Here is a 15,902-nt window from a genome sequence, read left to right on the forward strand (position 1 = left end):
AGAATGGTCTGTTTGCAGGAATTCTGCCTTACCTACCTTAACTTCTTGCCAATTTGTTCTTACTGAGGTCACGTAATATTTATAATTCCTCTTAATAATTCTTTAATATTAAATGAGAGGTCATTTTCGGTAAAGCCCTTTCTTTTCTAGGTTTAGACCTCTCCAGTTTTTTCAACTATTCCTTATAATAATTGACTTTTTCACAGTCCCAATGTACTTTAATTTTTAACATCTTTAAAAAGTAAAGTGCTCACAGTACAATGACAATGGGAAATGTCCAGTTCTGAAATTTGATCTTGAGGTGATAAAAATGCTCCCAAAATGACAATTTAAAAACATAATCCCCCCAAAAAAAATATGATTCCTGACTTTAGAGACAGTTGTGAATATTGAGTGGTAAGGGAAGGGAGGGTGATGTGCAGGTAGAATATTCTTTCACACCTACCTTAAAATTACTGTTCATTTTCTTCTAATCAAAGTATAAGAATAAAAATATGTTTTCCTAAAAAAAAAAAGTGCCCAGCACTAAATACAAGTGTGATCAAGCTGATGCAGAAAGCACCTTTCAATATCCATAGTCTGCATATGATGCTTGTCATGATTCTTATTTCCATACTAAATTTAGTGTGAATCAGCACTCCCTTGAGTTTTTTTGTTTTGTTTTTTTCTGTGATGATGACACAAGTATTCATTATCCTGTGTTCTTCTGCAATGGGGTTTTTTAAGCCAAAGTTCAGAATATTATGTTTATGCTTGTTAATTTATCCTGTGAGATTTTACTCATTCGTTTAGGCTGTTTGAGTTTTTTGGAATTTGATTTTACCCTTCAAGTGCAGACTTTCCTATTTCTTGCATCTCTAGTTATCCACTTATTTGATTAACATATCTTTTCTGTTTCTTTTCAGTTTCCAAAACAATTGTTGCCTTTTTTCCCCCACTTGTCTTTCTCAGTTTCACATGCCATCTTGTGTTTCTTTGATGAATATGTATAGCTAAACATGAACCTCAAACAATAGAAAGACATAAACATTTGCCGAGCCCCTAGGAAACTGTAGTGTGCCTGAATCATGTTGAACATTAAGAAGCTTTATAGCTATTTTTCTTTGACATTTATTAATTTCGATTATTCATTCTTTTGGTATTTTGAAGCCAATTCTTCTGTGTTTTCAGCTTTCTCTAAACTTTTCTGTGTGCGTTTGAAAAGCTTGCAAGTCCAAGGACTGTGGCTATCGTGCCTAGTATATAACATGACCCTGGGGCCAATCCCTAAGGCAGAGGTCTTAACAGGAGGCTGATTTTTGGGTCTTAGTTTCCCAACTGCATGATGGGAGATTTGAATAATCAGGGAGTGTTCACTTGTCCTCTGTGGAGTCCTAAGGAGCCTCAGAGGGTACTGCAGGAGGTGAGGGGGATGAATACCTATGCTGTCAGCATTCCCCAGCTCCTTCTCAATAGGAAGTGTTCTACTTTTGTCTTACATTTTGAAGTTCTACATTGGATTCTGTTTAAAGAAAGTTCTCAGAGGACATTGGGCAGTTTTGATGGTCTATATATGAGTCTCTCTGATTCCATGAGCTTAGGGGTCACCTTCAGATTTTTCATTCACTGAAGGGGGAGAGGGGCTTATCATGCTGTTTGTCTTTTCTGTCCCAGATCTGGGATTAACTCCCCACTCACCATCCCCCCATTGTAAAAGTAACTACATAAAAGGAGAAAAAAATCTGTAAAAAGTCTTCATGGTTCCATTGTGCACAGCGGAAAAGCATTCTTGACAGCTTCAATGTACCTTTCTAGATTCTTTTGTTTTTCCATAATCATATCTGTAACTTCTGTTTTTCAAATGAGACCACATTCATTCTGCAGATTTTTTACCCTGGTTTTTTTGTTTTTGTTGTCCATTTGTTTTGTTTGTTTATTTGTTTTTCCAGTTTACAGCAGTTTATTGTGGACATTTTTCTGTGTCAGTGCCTGTCAGTCTACTTCAGTCCTTTAATACTTCTGTAATATTTCTCTGACCAGTGATCTGTAACTAAACTAAGTCAGAGGAATATTCCTTGTTGCACAACATGTGGAATCTGTTCTAAAGTATGAACCTACTTTTATTTACATCTTATTACTGGTATACTCATTTTTTTCAGCAGTTAACTCTTTATTAACTCTTTTTGGGGATTGTGATATTTATTTTTTTCCAGTTGCTTCTCTTTCCTCTGGTTAGATTATACATCATAACCTCAGAAGTATTATCCCAGTGAAGCTATAGATACAGATAACCCTTTTGTTTTAGGCAATAGCTCTAATTTAGTGTCCCCTTTAATAGTTACAAGACTGTTCTTAAGAACAGAATCTTGGCAGACAGAATTATACTTTTATTCCAGTATATTACTACTGATGAGAAAAGCAGTTAGTTGAATTGTTTTGACCCAAGTGAGCTTAGTTCTAAGCGCCTAGGAAGGTGGGTGACAAGCAGCTTTTGGTGGTTTGACAGGCAGCTGCAGGGTGTCTATTGTGGCCAGGACTAAGCGGTTGCTAATAAATGTATCTGGTAAATTACATGTGATGGTCCCTTCCCCCTTTCGTTTCTTCAAATTTTATCAAAGATCACGTTGAGAAATTGGTAGTGAGAAAAATATTTATTTTTTTATTCTTATAGGATGGTTATTACTTTTTTTGTACAGTGTTCTGTCATTTTTCAAATAACTTCTTCTAAACAGATGCAACATTTCTGTAGTCATAGAAAAATTTGGTGATTTTTTTTTGAGCAGGAAATATAGTGTAAATGTTTTTTAAGTAGCTTGTATTTCTTTAGAAACTTAGGATAGCATTTCTCCCTCGTCTTTTAACTTTAGGCATATCTTGTACAGGTTAAACAAATTCTAAAATGGAAATGTTATTCCCAGTTTGAAGTGAAGTCATTTTAATTTTATATTCAACCACTTTGCAAATTTTATTCTGAAACATATGTGCTTTTTTACTTTTCTCTTTCTTTCCTCATCTAGGATTCTAAGATTTTAAAACTTTGATTATATGCTATTCTAGTTTTAATTTTGGAAGGAATTCAATATATAATTTGTTTTAATGGATTATGTAAATATGGAGATTTTTATTTTTGAATAGATACTATTTAGATTTAGATGTCTGACACTGAAGTGTTTATGGTAGGGACCATTATTTTGCTATTTAGAAAGGTTTCTTTATTGTTATTTATTTATACAAAATCTCTTATTCTTTATCTTTGTCTTAAAATGTATTTCATATGTTACTGTCCAATTTAGGAGGTTCTGATTTCTCATTCATTCAGTAAACAAATTTGAGTAATTATTGGGAGCCTTGAACAGTTTTAGGTGCTGGGGATAACACTGAATGAATAAAACAGAAAAATCTTTGCCCCCATGAGTTTACTTTCTAATGGGTTGAATAAAAAGATAAATATTCCAAGGGGAAAATTGTGTCAGCTTGAGATTGTCCCCATATCTTTCAGACAGTTAACCCTCAAACATACCAAGGCTGCAGGGGAAACCTGGGCTGGATATATAACGGACTTCTGACTGACTATAATCATTGATTGCAATTTGAATGTAAATACAGGCATCCAGTTGCAAGAGTCGGACACAATTTAGTGACTCAACCACTAGGGTCATATTTACTGTCTGTTCCTTTCATACCACTTTCATTTTCACAACTGTGTTAATTCTTAGTGAGGATCTATTTATTGCTGCTTAAAAATGATACCTTCCCTAGTGCTTGACAGTTAAAAATATTTTCACATTTCATTTTTTAAAGTGGCTATAGCATAATAATTTTGGTTGAACCGTATGAAATTGCTGATGTTTTGGATCTTGAAGCAGTTTCACATTGTTCTGTCTCATGCTGTGTTGTGTGTGTGCTTAGTCGTGTCTGACTTTGTGGCCCCACGGACTGTAGCCTGGCAGCCATGCTCCTCTGTCCGTGGAATTTTCCAGGCAGGAACACTGGAGTGGGTTGCCATTCCCTTCTCCAGGGGAATCTTCCTGACCCCAGATCAAACCAGCGTCTCCTGCCTCTCCTACATTGCAGATGGATTCTTCATTGCTGAGCCACTGGCAAAGCCCAATACTGTGTTATACCTACCTTTAAAAACAAGATATGAACATGTTTTATTAATCGTAAAGCACTATTATGCACACTGACAAACCTTGAATTTTGTTTCCATCATTTACTATTTGCTTTAGAACAATTACTTAACCTCATTGTGCCTCACTTCATCATGACAGTGATCCTAGGGTCATGAGGATTATATAATACATTATAATGTCATTATATATGTAAAAAAAAGTCCTTAGAAAAGTACCTAGCATATAGTTAAGGCCTCAGTAAGTGTTAGCTATTATTACCGTTACTACCCTATGAGGTAGGCATCATCCTTGTCAGTTTTGCAGATGATCAAACAGAAGCTCATAGAGATTTTAGGATTTGATTCCAAGGTTATGCAGCTAGAAATCAAACCAGGCATTACTGATTCCAAGTTCTGGCTTCTCTTTGCTTACACTACAGCTATCAGGGAAAGAAAGAAAAAAAAGAAGAAGAAAGAAAGACTATTCATATAGTAATTTGTAGAGTATATCCTTGAATCTCTCCAACATTGTTACTTATCCTGTTTTGATAGACTGTTTTGACATCCATAAAGAAAACTATTTGACAGAAATCTGATACGATAAGTAATTGTGACCTAGTGTTAATATTGTTACCTTAGAAAGGGTAATAGTGGCACTTTTATAGCCGATTTGTCCAGAAATGAATGAACCCAAATAATAAATGTTTACCTCAGTATTTTTAAGAATGCAAGTGCAGTTCTTAATTATATTCTTCCAAAAAGGAGCAAAAATAAATGTTAAAGAACATTTAAAAGCACCTAAAAGCAGTTTAAAAAATAGCACACTTAAGCCTCCAGTTCACAACATGCCACTCCACAGTTTCCTGTGGATATATAATGAACATCTCAGTTGTTCCTCTGACATTCATTCCATCTCAGTAAATAGCTATTAAGTTCTTCCGGTTGCTCAAACCAAAAACCTTGGGATCATTTTTTTTAGACTGCCCTCTTTTACTCTACCCTGCATCCCAATTGTCAGGAAATCCTGACAGCTGTATCCTCAAAACATGCAGAATCTAACGACTTCTTATCACCTCTGATGCTGCTATCCTGGTCCAAGCCATGCTCATCTTGTAGAAACCTTATAATTGGTCTTCCTGGTTCCACCCTTTCCTCCCTTCAGTCTACTTTCAAATACCAGCCCAGAAAATCAGTTTACATCTTTACCCTTGCTCAAAACCTTTAAACATTTCCCATCTCATTCAGAGTAAAATCCAAAGATCTTATGTAGCCTTCAAGGTCCCACAAGCCTGACCCTGGCTAATCTCACTGCTGCTTCTCCCCTAGCTTAGGATACTTCAGGTTTATGGGCCATTTTGCTGTTTCTTGATCACATCAAACATGCTCCTGTCTCAGCGTCTTTGCATTTGCTGTTCTTGCTGCCTTGTATACTTTCCCCCCACATGTTTCATGCTGTCTCCTTTACTTCCTACAGATCTGAGCTCAGATATGGTCAGAATGGCATTTCTTGGCCTGCAGCCTCTCTCGTCCCCACCTCTCCACTCCCTAAAATATTGTGTATATACTTGTTTAGTTTATCTCCTTCTGGTAGGATGTAAAATCCAAGAAGGCGAGGACTTTTAAAAAAATTCATGGCTCTTTCCTCTGTGTCTTCATCAATGCTTGACACACAGTAGGTGATTTTTATGCATATGTTGATTGAATGATTTGAATTTCTTGACAAGTCATCTCAGTTCTTCTTCCACTGCATTTGATATTATTGACTTCTCTCATTTGCCCTCCATGATACTTGCTATCTCCTGATTCTGTTTTTTTCCTTCCAGCTTCTTATTTGTCTTCACCTGTTGTTTTTTTCCTTCCTCAATACGTTCCTTTGAATAGTCTCCTTTGCTTCTTTTATCACTTACTTTACATTAATTATTCCTGGTCAGTTTTGTTCATGCTCTGTGCTTTCATTACCATCTCATTTTTGATGAGTCTCAAATTACACCTGCATCAGAGGCATCTGTGCATCACAGCTCCAGATCTGGGTATCTCTTTGGACAGTGCCTGTAAATATTGTCATGCACTGTCCTCCTCTGCAAATCTGCTCTTTTACTCACCTTGGTTAATAAGCCACTCTTTAACCCAGGCCAGAACACTGGCGTCATCCTGGATTTAGCTTTTCTTCACTGTTCTCATCAAGTTGTTCACTAAATCCTTTACATTTTCACCCCCTAAATATTTCACACATGTTCTCCATCTCCATTTTCTTAATTCAGGGCCCCATTAGCCCTCCCTCATTGACCATTAGTTACCTGACCGGTTTGACTGCCTGTAGCCTCAGTCCTCTCCAAGTGATTCTTCACACGCCTGGGAGGACTGTTTGCTCCTTACCACCTTTAGTAATGCTTCATTCTGTGGTCTAGAACCCTAAGGGTGACTGGGAGTTACTGCAGTGGGCTTTCATGACTTGTGGTTATTCCTAGACTGAACTGATAAATACTCTCTCTCTTGAAAGTATTGCTTACATTTGTGTTTTCAAATAAACTACCTGATTCATGGGTTTCCCTGGTGGCTCAGCTGGTAAAGAAGCTGCCTGCAATGCAGTAGACCTGGGTTTGATCCCTGGGTTGGGAAGATCCTCTGGAGAAGGGAAAGGCTACCCACTCCAGTATTCTGGCCTGGAGAATTCCATGAACTGTATAGTCCATAGGATCACAAAGAGTCAGACCTGACTGGGCAACTTTCACTTTCAAGTGATTTATAGTATACTCTTTTCATTATTTGTTCCCCCCACCCCACCCCCCCGCTTCCCTCTCAGACCATCCCTCCCTTCCTTCCTTTGGTTGTTATAAATGGATCTTCCATAATATTGAGTACCACTGAGCTATAAGATGAACTACAAATTATTTTGCACAGTAGATAAGGCCCCCACCATCTGGCTTCCCCCCAGCTGAACCTCTGGTATACTGCAGCTTGGTCATGCTCCATATGTTACACTGTTTCCTCTGCTCTGAATACTTCCACCCCAGCCTCCTTCCTGCTCCCAGTGACACCTCTCAAATAGCTACTTCTGTAACATCTTTCCTGATCAGAATAAAATCCAAACTCCTTTCCAAGGCTTATAAAGGCCTTACTTGATTTTTTCCAATTTTATCTCCCTCTACTGTTTGCCTTTTCACCAAACTCTTCCTCTGACTGCCTCCTTAACCATTCAGGTCACAAATCAAATGTGCCTTATCAGAGACCACCCCCCTCCGCAGCCATTTTCTTATCATATTGCCTTATTTTATCCTCTGCATAGCAGAAATTCTTATTTTTTCCTTTATGTCTTTATTGTCATGGCTCCTTCCTCTGGAATGTAAGTTCTTTGAGATGAGACTCTGCCTTCTTGCTTATCACTGTGTCTCTTTCCTAGAACCTGGTTCCCAGTAAATTAAAAAAAATTTTTTTGTTAGAGTATAGTTGATTTACAATGTTGTGTTAGTTTCAGATGTACAGCAAAGTAAACCAGTTACATATATATACATGTATCCACTCTTTGTCTTTCCCATGTAGGTTGAGAAATGGAGTATTCCTGCCATATCAGTAAACAAGGATGTCACAGTCATCAGCAATTTCGACCCTCCAAATGTGAATTTCTGAGCCCTAAGGGGCACCAGGAAGCAAAATAATACCTGTGATCTAGCAGCCATGAGGCTGCAGCCACTCCCTACAGTGAGCACTGAGGAAAAACACAGGATACTGGCCCAAATAGCTGAGATGCATATGAAAGGAATGATTTCAATGAGCCCAGACTCTTGCATCTTCCCATACATAGAAAAGGGAAAAGTGCCAAATACCCGGTTTTCTTTAATTCACAAAAATACTTCAGACTACCTGCCCTTTGTTTCAGGCTTCTATGTAATCTGACTCTCTGTGCCCCCACCTCCCCCCACTTCCTTGGAGCAGTTCTCTCAGGGTTATTTGAGATGCTGTCTCCTGGGCTTGAAGTCCTAAAAATTCCTGCTGAATAAAACAGAACTCTCAACTTTAAGATTGTGACTGTTTTTTAAGTCGACAGGCTCATTATTGAGTAGAGTTCCCTGTGCTGTACAGTAGATCCTTATTTATTATTTTATATATAGTATGGCACCCCACTCCAGTACTCTTGCCTGGAAAATCCCATGGACAGAGGAGCCTGGTAGGCTGCAGTCCATGGGGTTGCTCAGAGTCAGACACGACTGAGCGACTTCACTTTCACTTTTCACTTTCATACATTGGAGAAGGCAATGGCAACCCACTCCAGTGTTCTTGCCTGGAGAATCCCAGGGACGGGGGAGTCTGGTGGGCTGCCGTCTATGGGGTCGAACAGAGTCGGACACGACTGAAGTGATTTAGCAGCAGCAGCAGCAGCAGTGTGTATATGTCAATCCCAGTCTCCCAATTTATTCTCCAACCTTACCCCTTGGTAATCATAAGTTTGTTGCCTACGTCTATAACCATTTCTGTTTTGTAGATAAGTTCATTTGTACCCCCTTTTTGTTGTTCAGTGGCTAAGTTGTGTCCAACTCTTTGCGACAGGATACTGGCCCAGATAGCTGAGATGTATATGAAAGGAATGATTTCAGTGAGCCCAGACTGCATGACTGCAGCATGCCAGGCTTCCCTGCCCTCCACTGTCTCCTGGAGTTTGCTCAGATTCATGTCCATTGAGTCAGTTATGCCATCCAACCGTCTCATCCTCTGTCGCCCCTTCTCCTCCTGCCCTCAGTCTTCCCCAGCATCAGGGTCTATTTCAATGAATCGTCTCTTTGCATCAGGTGGCCACAGTATGGAGCTTCAGCTTCAGCATCAGTCCTTGCAATGATTTACTGCTTTGGTCTCCTTGCTGTCCAAGGGACTCTCAAGAGTCTTCTCCAGCATCTCCTTTTTAGTTTCCACATATCAGCAATATAGTATGATATTTGTCTTTCTCTGTCTAACTTGATTCTCTCAGTGTGAAATTCTCTAGGTCCATCCATGTTGCTGCACGTGTCATTATTTTGTTCTTTTTTATGGCTGAGTAATATTCCGTTGTATAGATGTACCACATCTTCTTTATCCATTCGTCTGTTGATGGGCATTTAGGTTGCTTCCATGTCCTGTATATTGTAAATAGTGCTGCAATGAACATTGGGGTGCATTTATCTTTTAAATTATGGTTTCCTCTAGATGTATGCCCAGGAGTGGGATTAATGGATCATATGGTAGCTCTGTTTTTAATTTTTTGAGGAACCTCTATGCTGGTCTCCATTCTACATTTCCACCAACAGTGTAGGAGAGTTCCCTTTTTCCCATACCCTCTCCAGCATTTATTGTTTGTAGATTTTTTTAAATGATTGCCATTCTGATCGGTGTGAAGTGATACCTCACTGTAGTTTTGATTTGCACTTCTCTGATGCTTAGGGATGTTGAGCACATTTTCATGTGTTAGCGATCTATATGTCTTCTTAAATATTTGTTGATTGATTGGATTATCTACCCTCTCCTCTTTATACATTGCATTGTTGAATTTGCAATCTCCAGTGCTGGAACGAGCGGGCATTGTGAATGGTCAAGGCAGTCCAGGAATGGACATCTTGAAGATCTTGTTGGTAAGAGCATCTTCTTCTCCCTCCACTTAGTCAGTTGTTGCCAGTTTGAAATGATAATAAAAATTAGCATTTAAAGGAGGTGGAGGGCACTCTTCCAAGTCCTTAATTACTTCATTTAATCCTGACATTAACACTATGAGGAAGGTATTAATACATGATTACCAGTTTATAAATAGGGTAACTGCTGTACATGGAGAGGTTAAGTGTAACCGCTCTAGCAAATGACAGAACTGACTCTCCAGCCCAAGCTGTAACACAGTACTGCTTACTGGCTTACCCAGATTGTCCTGATTTTTTAGGAAAAGTCAGAAATCTGAAACTTTTATTTTGTTTCTCTATTTTAAAATGTTGGCAATTCATTCACACTAAAAAAACAAACAAAAAACAGTGCAAACCAAATAAAACACGTATGAGGGGCTGCTTTGGTTTATGTGGTTTCTCTCTGAATAGAACTGGAACTGCTTATGATCCTACCCTTACGATCCTGGTACTCCAGTGCTGGATGGATGGTTGTAAGGACGATGGCAACAGTCATTTCCGATTCTGCTTCATTTTCTTGCTCCACAATAAAATAAAGCAAAATAATGCCTTACGTTTCTGTAGCATATTGCAGTTATAAGGTGTTATTGTTGACTTTTTAAATTTCAACTGATGCTGCCACCATCAAACTGTATGTATGTGTCCCTTAGTCTTCAGTTTCACAGTGGATCAGAGGAAGTAAAATGCAGGAAGTAAACCAGGAAATGATGAGTGTTAGGCTCACTGCTTAGCCTGCTTTTCAATATTAATCAGTATTGCTGTTGCCCCACTGATTTCATTATGTGCAATTCCATGTGTGAGAAAGCATGCTTTAAGTGTTATTTAATTTAAATTAAGGAGACAATACAGTATCCATAAATTATGCACAATTTATGGAAAATTCATTCAGTACTGGGGTTTTGGTTTTTAGATTTTGACCCTTCTGCATATACTTAATTTCTAGTGACTAATCTGGTTCCCATTTTTACATGTTTTTTTTTAAATTTCTAAATTTACATAAATAATAATCTATGCAAATAATAATTTATATAAATAGTAGGGACTTTCATACCATTTAAAATTCAATTTAAAATATTTTTTATAAAATGGTATAATGATTACAAGCATTAAAATGTGAGCTCAGTTCTTCATTTTTTCCCCCCAAAAGTCAGTCCCTTGTCCTCTTTTTTAAAACAAAACAGCAACAATTTTGTTCTCTTCCCACTTTTTGGAAGTGGGAGTGGGTAGTTAGCTAAATAAGTCATTTAATACAAATGAAGAAAAACATGAAACCAATTGACCACCCTGGTGTTCACGGAAGACAGTGGCTTTGAAAGACATTGCTTTGGCAGCGTATGAGTCAACATTCATTCCTGTAGCAGGGAAGAATGCTGTCGGGTCTTTCAGTTTGTAGAAGCTGTTCTTTCACTAGTGGTGGAGAACCTGTCTGCCAGTGCAGGAGACATAGAGATGTGGGTTCGATCCCTGGGTCGAGAAGATCCCAGATCGGGAAGTGGGGCACAGCAGCCCACTCCAGTATTCTTGCCTAGAGAATTTTGTGGACAGAGGAGTCTGGCTTGCTACAGTCCATACGGTTGCAAAGTTTGAGACGTGACTGAAGCAGCTGAGCATGCACACTAAGGCAGTGATGGTGGGCGTTGAAGGGTGAGGGGACTGGAAGGCATGTTAGAGGGACTGGGATGAGTGACTGCAGATGCAGTTTGAAAATCAATTCGATGTGCATATTTTATAATGCAAATTCACTGGTCTCTCGGTTCAGTTCAGTTCAGTTGCTCAGTCCTGTCCAACTTTTGTGACCCCATTGACTGCAGCATGCCAGGCCTCCCTGTCCATGACCAACTTCCAGAGTTTATTCAAACTTGTGTCCATTGAGTCGGTGATGCCATCCAACCATCTCATCCTCTGTCGTCCCCTTCTCCTGCCTTCAATCTTTCCCAGCATCAGGGTCTTTTCTAGTGAGTCAGTTCTCATCAGGTGGCCAAAGTATTGGAGTTTCAGCTTCAGCATCAGTCCATCCAGTGAATATTCAGGACTGCTTTCCTTTAGGATGAACTGGTTGGGTCTCCTTGCAGTTCAAGGGACTCTCAAGAGTCTTCTCCAACACCACGGTTCAAAAGCATCAATTCTTTGGCACTCAGCTTTCTTTATAGCCAAAATCATAGTTTTGACTAGATGGACCTTTGTTGGTAAAGTAATGTCTCTGCTTTTTTTTTTTTTTTTTATCAGTGTCTCTTTTGCTGTCTCGTATACAGGGTTATTATTACCATCTTTCTAAATTCCATATATATGTGTTAGTATACTGTATACCACCCTGAACGCGCCCGATCTTGTCTGTCTCTGCTTTTTAATATGCTGTCTAGGTTGATCATAGCTTTTCTTCCAGGGGCAAGTGTCTTTTAATTTCATGGCTGCAGTCACCCGCTGCAGTGATTTTGAAGCCCCCCAAAATAGAGTCTGTCACTGTTTCCATTGTTTCCCCATCTGTTTGCCATGAAGTGATGGGACCAGATGCCATGATTTTAGTTTTCTGAATGTTGAGTTTTAAGCCAACTTTTTCCCTCTCCTCTTTGACTTTTCATCAAGGCTCTTTAGTTCTTCTTCACTTTCTGCCATAAGGGTGGTGTCATCTGCATATCTGAGGTTATTGATATTTCTCCCAGAAATCTTGATTCCAGCTTATGCTTCATCCAGTCCAGCGTTTCTCATGATGTACTCTGCATATAAGTTAGATAAGCAGGGTGACAATATACAGCCTTGACACACTCCTTTCCGAATTTGGAAACAGTCTGTTGTTCTATGTCTGGTTCTAACTGTTGCTTCGTGACCTACATACAGATTTCTTAGGAGCCAGGTCAGGTGGTCTGGTATTCCCATCTCTTTCAGAATTTTCCACAGTTTATTGTGATCCACACAGTCAAAGGCTTTGGCATAGTCAATAAAGCAGAAGTAGATGTTTTTCTGGAACTCTCTTGCTTTTTCCATGATCCAACGGATGTTGGCAATTTGATCTCTGATTCCTTAGCCTTTTCTAAATCCAGCTTGAACATCTGGAAGTTCATGGTTTGCGTACTGTTGAAGCCTGGCTTGGAGAATTTTGAGCATTACTTTGCTAGCATGTGAGATGAGTGCAATTGTGCATTAGGTTGAGCATTCTTTGGCATTGCCTTTCTTTGGGCTTTGAATGAAAACTTACCTTTTCCAGTCCTGTGGCCACTGCTGAGTTTTCCAAATTTGCTGGCATCTTGAGTGCAGCACTTTCACAGCATCATCTTTTAGGATTTGAAAGAGCTCAACTGGAATTCCATCACCTCCACTAGCTTTGTTCATAGTGATGCTTGCTAAGGCCCACTTGACTTCGCATTCCAGGATGTCTGGCTCTAGGTGAGTGATCACACCATCGTGATTATCTGGGTCATGAAGATCTTTTTTGTACAGTTCTTCTGTGTATTCTTGCCACCTCTTGTTACTATCTTCTGCTTCTGTTAGGTCCATACCATTTCTGTCCTTTATGGAGCCCATCTTTGCATGAAATGTTCCCTTGGTATCTCTGATTTTCTTGAAGAGATCTCTAGTCTTGTTTTCCTCTATTTTTTTGCATTGATCACTGAGGAAGGCTTTCTTTCTTATCTCTCCTTGCTATTCTTTGGAACTCTGCATTCAAATGGATATATCTTTCCTTTTCTTCTTTGCCTTTCACTTCTCGTCTTTTCACAGCTATTTATAAGGGCTCCTCAGGCAACCATTTTGCCTTTTTCCATTTCTTTTTCTTGGGGATGGTCTTGATCTCTGACTCCTGTACAATGTCACGAACCTCCATCCATAGTTCTTCAGGCACTCTATCAGATCTAAACCCTTGAATCTATTTCTCATTTCCACTGTATAATTGTAAGGGATTTGATTTAGGTCATACCTAAATGGTCTAGTGGTTTTCCCTACTTTCTTCAATTTCAATCTGAACTTGGCAATAAGGAGGTCATGATCTGAGCCAGTCAGCTCCCAGTCTTGTTCTTGCTGACTGTATAGAGCTTCTCCATCTTTGGCTACAAAGAATATAAATCTGTTACCAGAATTGACCATCTGCTAATGTCCATGTGTGGAGTCTTCTCTTGTGTTGTCAGAAGAGGGTGTTTGCTATGGTCAGTGCGTTCTCTTGGCAAAACTCTATTAGCCTTTGCCCTGCTTCCTTCTGTACTTCAAGGCCAAATTTGCCTGTTACTCCAGGTATTTCTTGACTTTCTACTTTTGCATTCCAGTCCCCTATAATGCAAAGGACATCTTTTTTGGGTGTTAGTTCTAGAAAGTCTTATAGGTCTTCATAGAACCGTTCAACTTCAGCTTCTTCAGCATTACTGGTTGGGGCACAGACTTGGATTACTGTGATATTGAATGGTTTGCCTTGGAAATGAACGCAGAGCATTCTGTCGTTTTTGAGATTGCATCCAAGTACTGCATTTCAGACTCTTTTGTTGACCATGATGGCTACTCCATTTCTTCTAAGGGATTCTTGCCCACAGTTGTAGATATAATGGTCATCTGAATTAAATTCACCCATTCCAGTCATTTTAGTTCACTGATTCCTAAAAGGTCTATGTTCACTCTTGCAATCTCCTATTTGACCACTTCCGATTTGCCTTGATTCATAGACCTAACATTCCAGGTTCCTATGCAATACTACTCTTTATAGGATTGGACTTTACTTCCATCACCAGTCACATCCACAACTGGGTGTTGTTTTTGCTTTCACTCCATCTCTTCATTCTTTCTGGAGTTATTTCTCCACTGATCTCCAGTAGCATATTGGGCACTTACCAACCTGAGGAGTTCATCTTTCAGTGTCTTATCCTTTTGCCTTTTCATACTGTTCATGGGGTTCTCCAGGCAAGAATACTGAAGTGATTTGCCATTCCCTTCTCCAGTGGACCACGTTTTGTCAGAACTCTCCACCATGACCTGTCTGTCTTGAGTGGCCCTACATGGCGTGGCTCATAGTTTCATTGAGTTAGACAAGGCTGTGGTCCATATGATCAGATTGGTTAGTTTTCTCACCAATCGGTAAGATCCAAATCTTGGGTTGAAGATATACACAGGATAGTGTGGGATAGAGTTAACATGCCCAAGCATGTTATGGTCAGATACTGTGCTCTGGGACAAAGTAGGGAGCTTTGATGGAGCACTTGATTAGAAGGCCGGAGATGTGGGTTCAAGTTTTGGTTTTGCTGCAAAGTGGAGCTGTGACTTTGGGTCTTAGCCTTTCTGCATCTCAGTCTGTAAAATGAGAAAATCAGACTAGTTGGCCTCCAAGGTCTTAGGCATCTGGTTAAAGATAACTCTTTGTGAGCATCTAGGTCTGACTGATTATCAAGATAAAGAAGACATATATAGTTAGGGGATCCAAAGTGAATAATTACAGGTTTTCAGCCAATTATATAGGGTATTCTTTGTACTTCCTAACAAATTAAATAGCAGAGGAAAATTTATGATTGAAAAAAACACATGAGTCTCCTGCCTTTTCTCTCCTTCCCACCCCATAGCCCTATGGTCCAGAGACAACTTTTAAAAATGATTTCACTGTTTGTTTTTAGCTTCTCTTAGAATTACTTCCATGAGGCTTAATAATATGTGTAAACTTCTGTTTCTTGAATTACCAACCTTAGACCATATCTGTGGACTTTTTTAGTATGAAAATAAGAATTTAAGTCACTTTTTCTATTTCCTCCTTTCTCCAGCCCCCATTTTTTGATAGTTATATTTTTGAAAGTATTTTATTAATTATAGTTTCAAATTGATAGACTTATTTTTTGATCCATCAACTTTCAGTCCACCAACTTGCCATTTTGTAGAATGGCATTATAAGTGCCCCATGCACTAACCCTCTTTCTAGTATTCCAGGTTCTGGGAGCCATACTTGACTGTTACATCATTATGGTTAATATTTTTAGTTTGTCCTCCATCCCCCAAGTATTATGTGCTTATCTTTATGTTTAGATTACTGTTTTTACCACATTACATTTCTTTGCCTTCTTTAATGGCCATGTCCAGAATCATAACTGTATGAATACTCAAAAGTTTTATGTCTCTTAAGAGCTAAGGAAGTAATTGGGTATGTACTTAAAGACTTAACTTAGTAAACCATTCATTTACACATTTATTCAACAGATATTTATTGAATATCAGAC

General features: G+C 39.0%; 1 protein-coding gene across 7 annotated transcripts in view; it reads left to right on the forward strand.

Moving 5' to 3' along the window:
* Window positions 1-15,902, forward strand: part of NRF1 (nuclear respiratory factor 1) — a 130,754-nt gene that overhangs the window by 19,159 nt on the left and 95,693 nt on the right. For 5 of the 7 annotated variants that reach the window (XM_070788158.1, XM_070788159.1, XM_070788162.1 and 2 more), the window contains exon 2: window positions 9,620-9,687. The exons of the other annotated variants lie outside the window; for them this stretch is intronic. In XM_070788158.1, coding sequence (XP_070644259.1) covers window positions 9,664-9,687 — 24 coding nt within the window. In that variant the 5' untranslated portion in view covers window positions 9,620-9,663. The remainder of the gene's footprint in view (window positions 1-9,619; window positions 9,688-15,902) is intronic. 7 annotated transcript variants of the gene reach the window in all.

Source organism: Bos indicus, chromosome 4 (assembly GCF_029378745.1).
Source record: "Bos indicus isolate NIAB-ARS_2022 breed Sahiwal x Tharparkar chromosome 4, NIAB-ARS_B.indTharparkar_mat_pri_1.0, whole genome shotgun sequence".
Lineage (NCBI taxonomy): Eukaryota > Metazoa > Chordata > Mammalia > Artiodactyla > Bovidae > Bos > Bos indicus.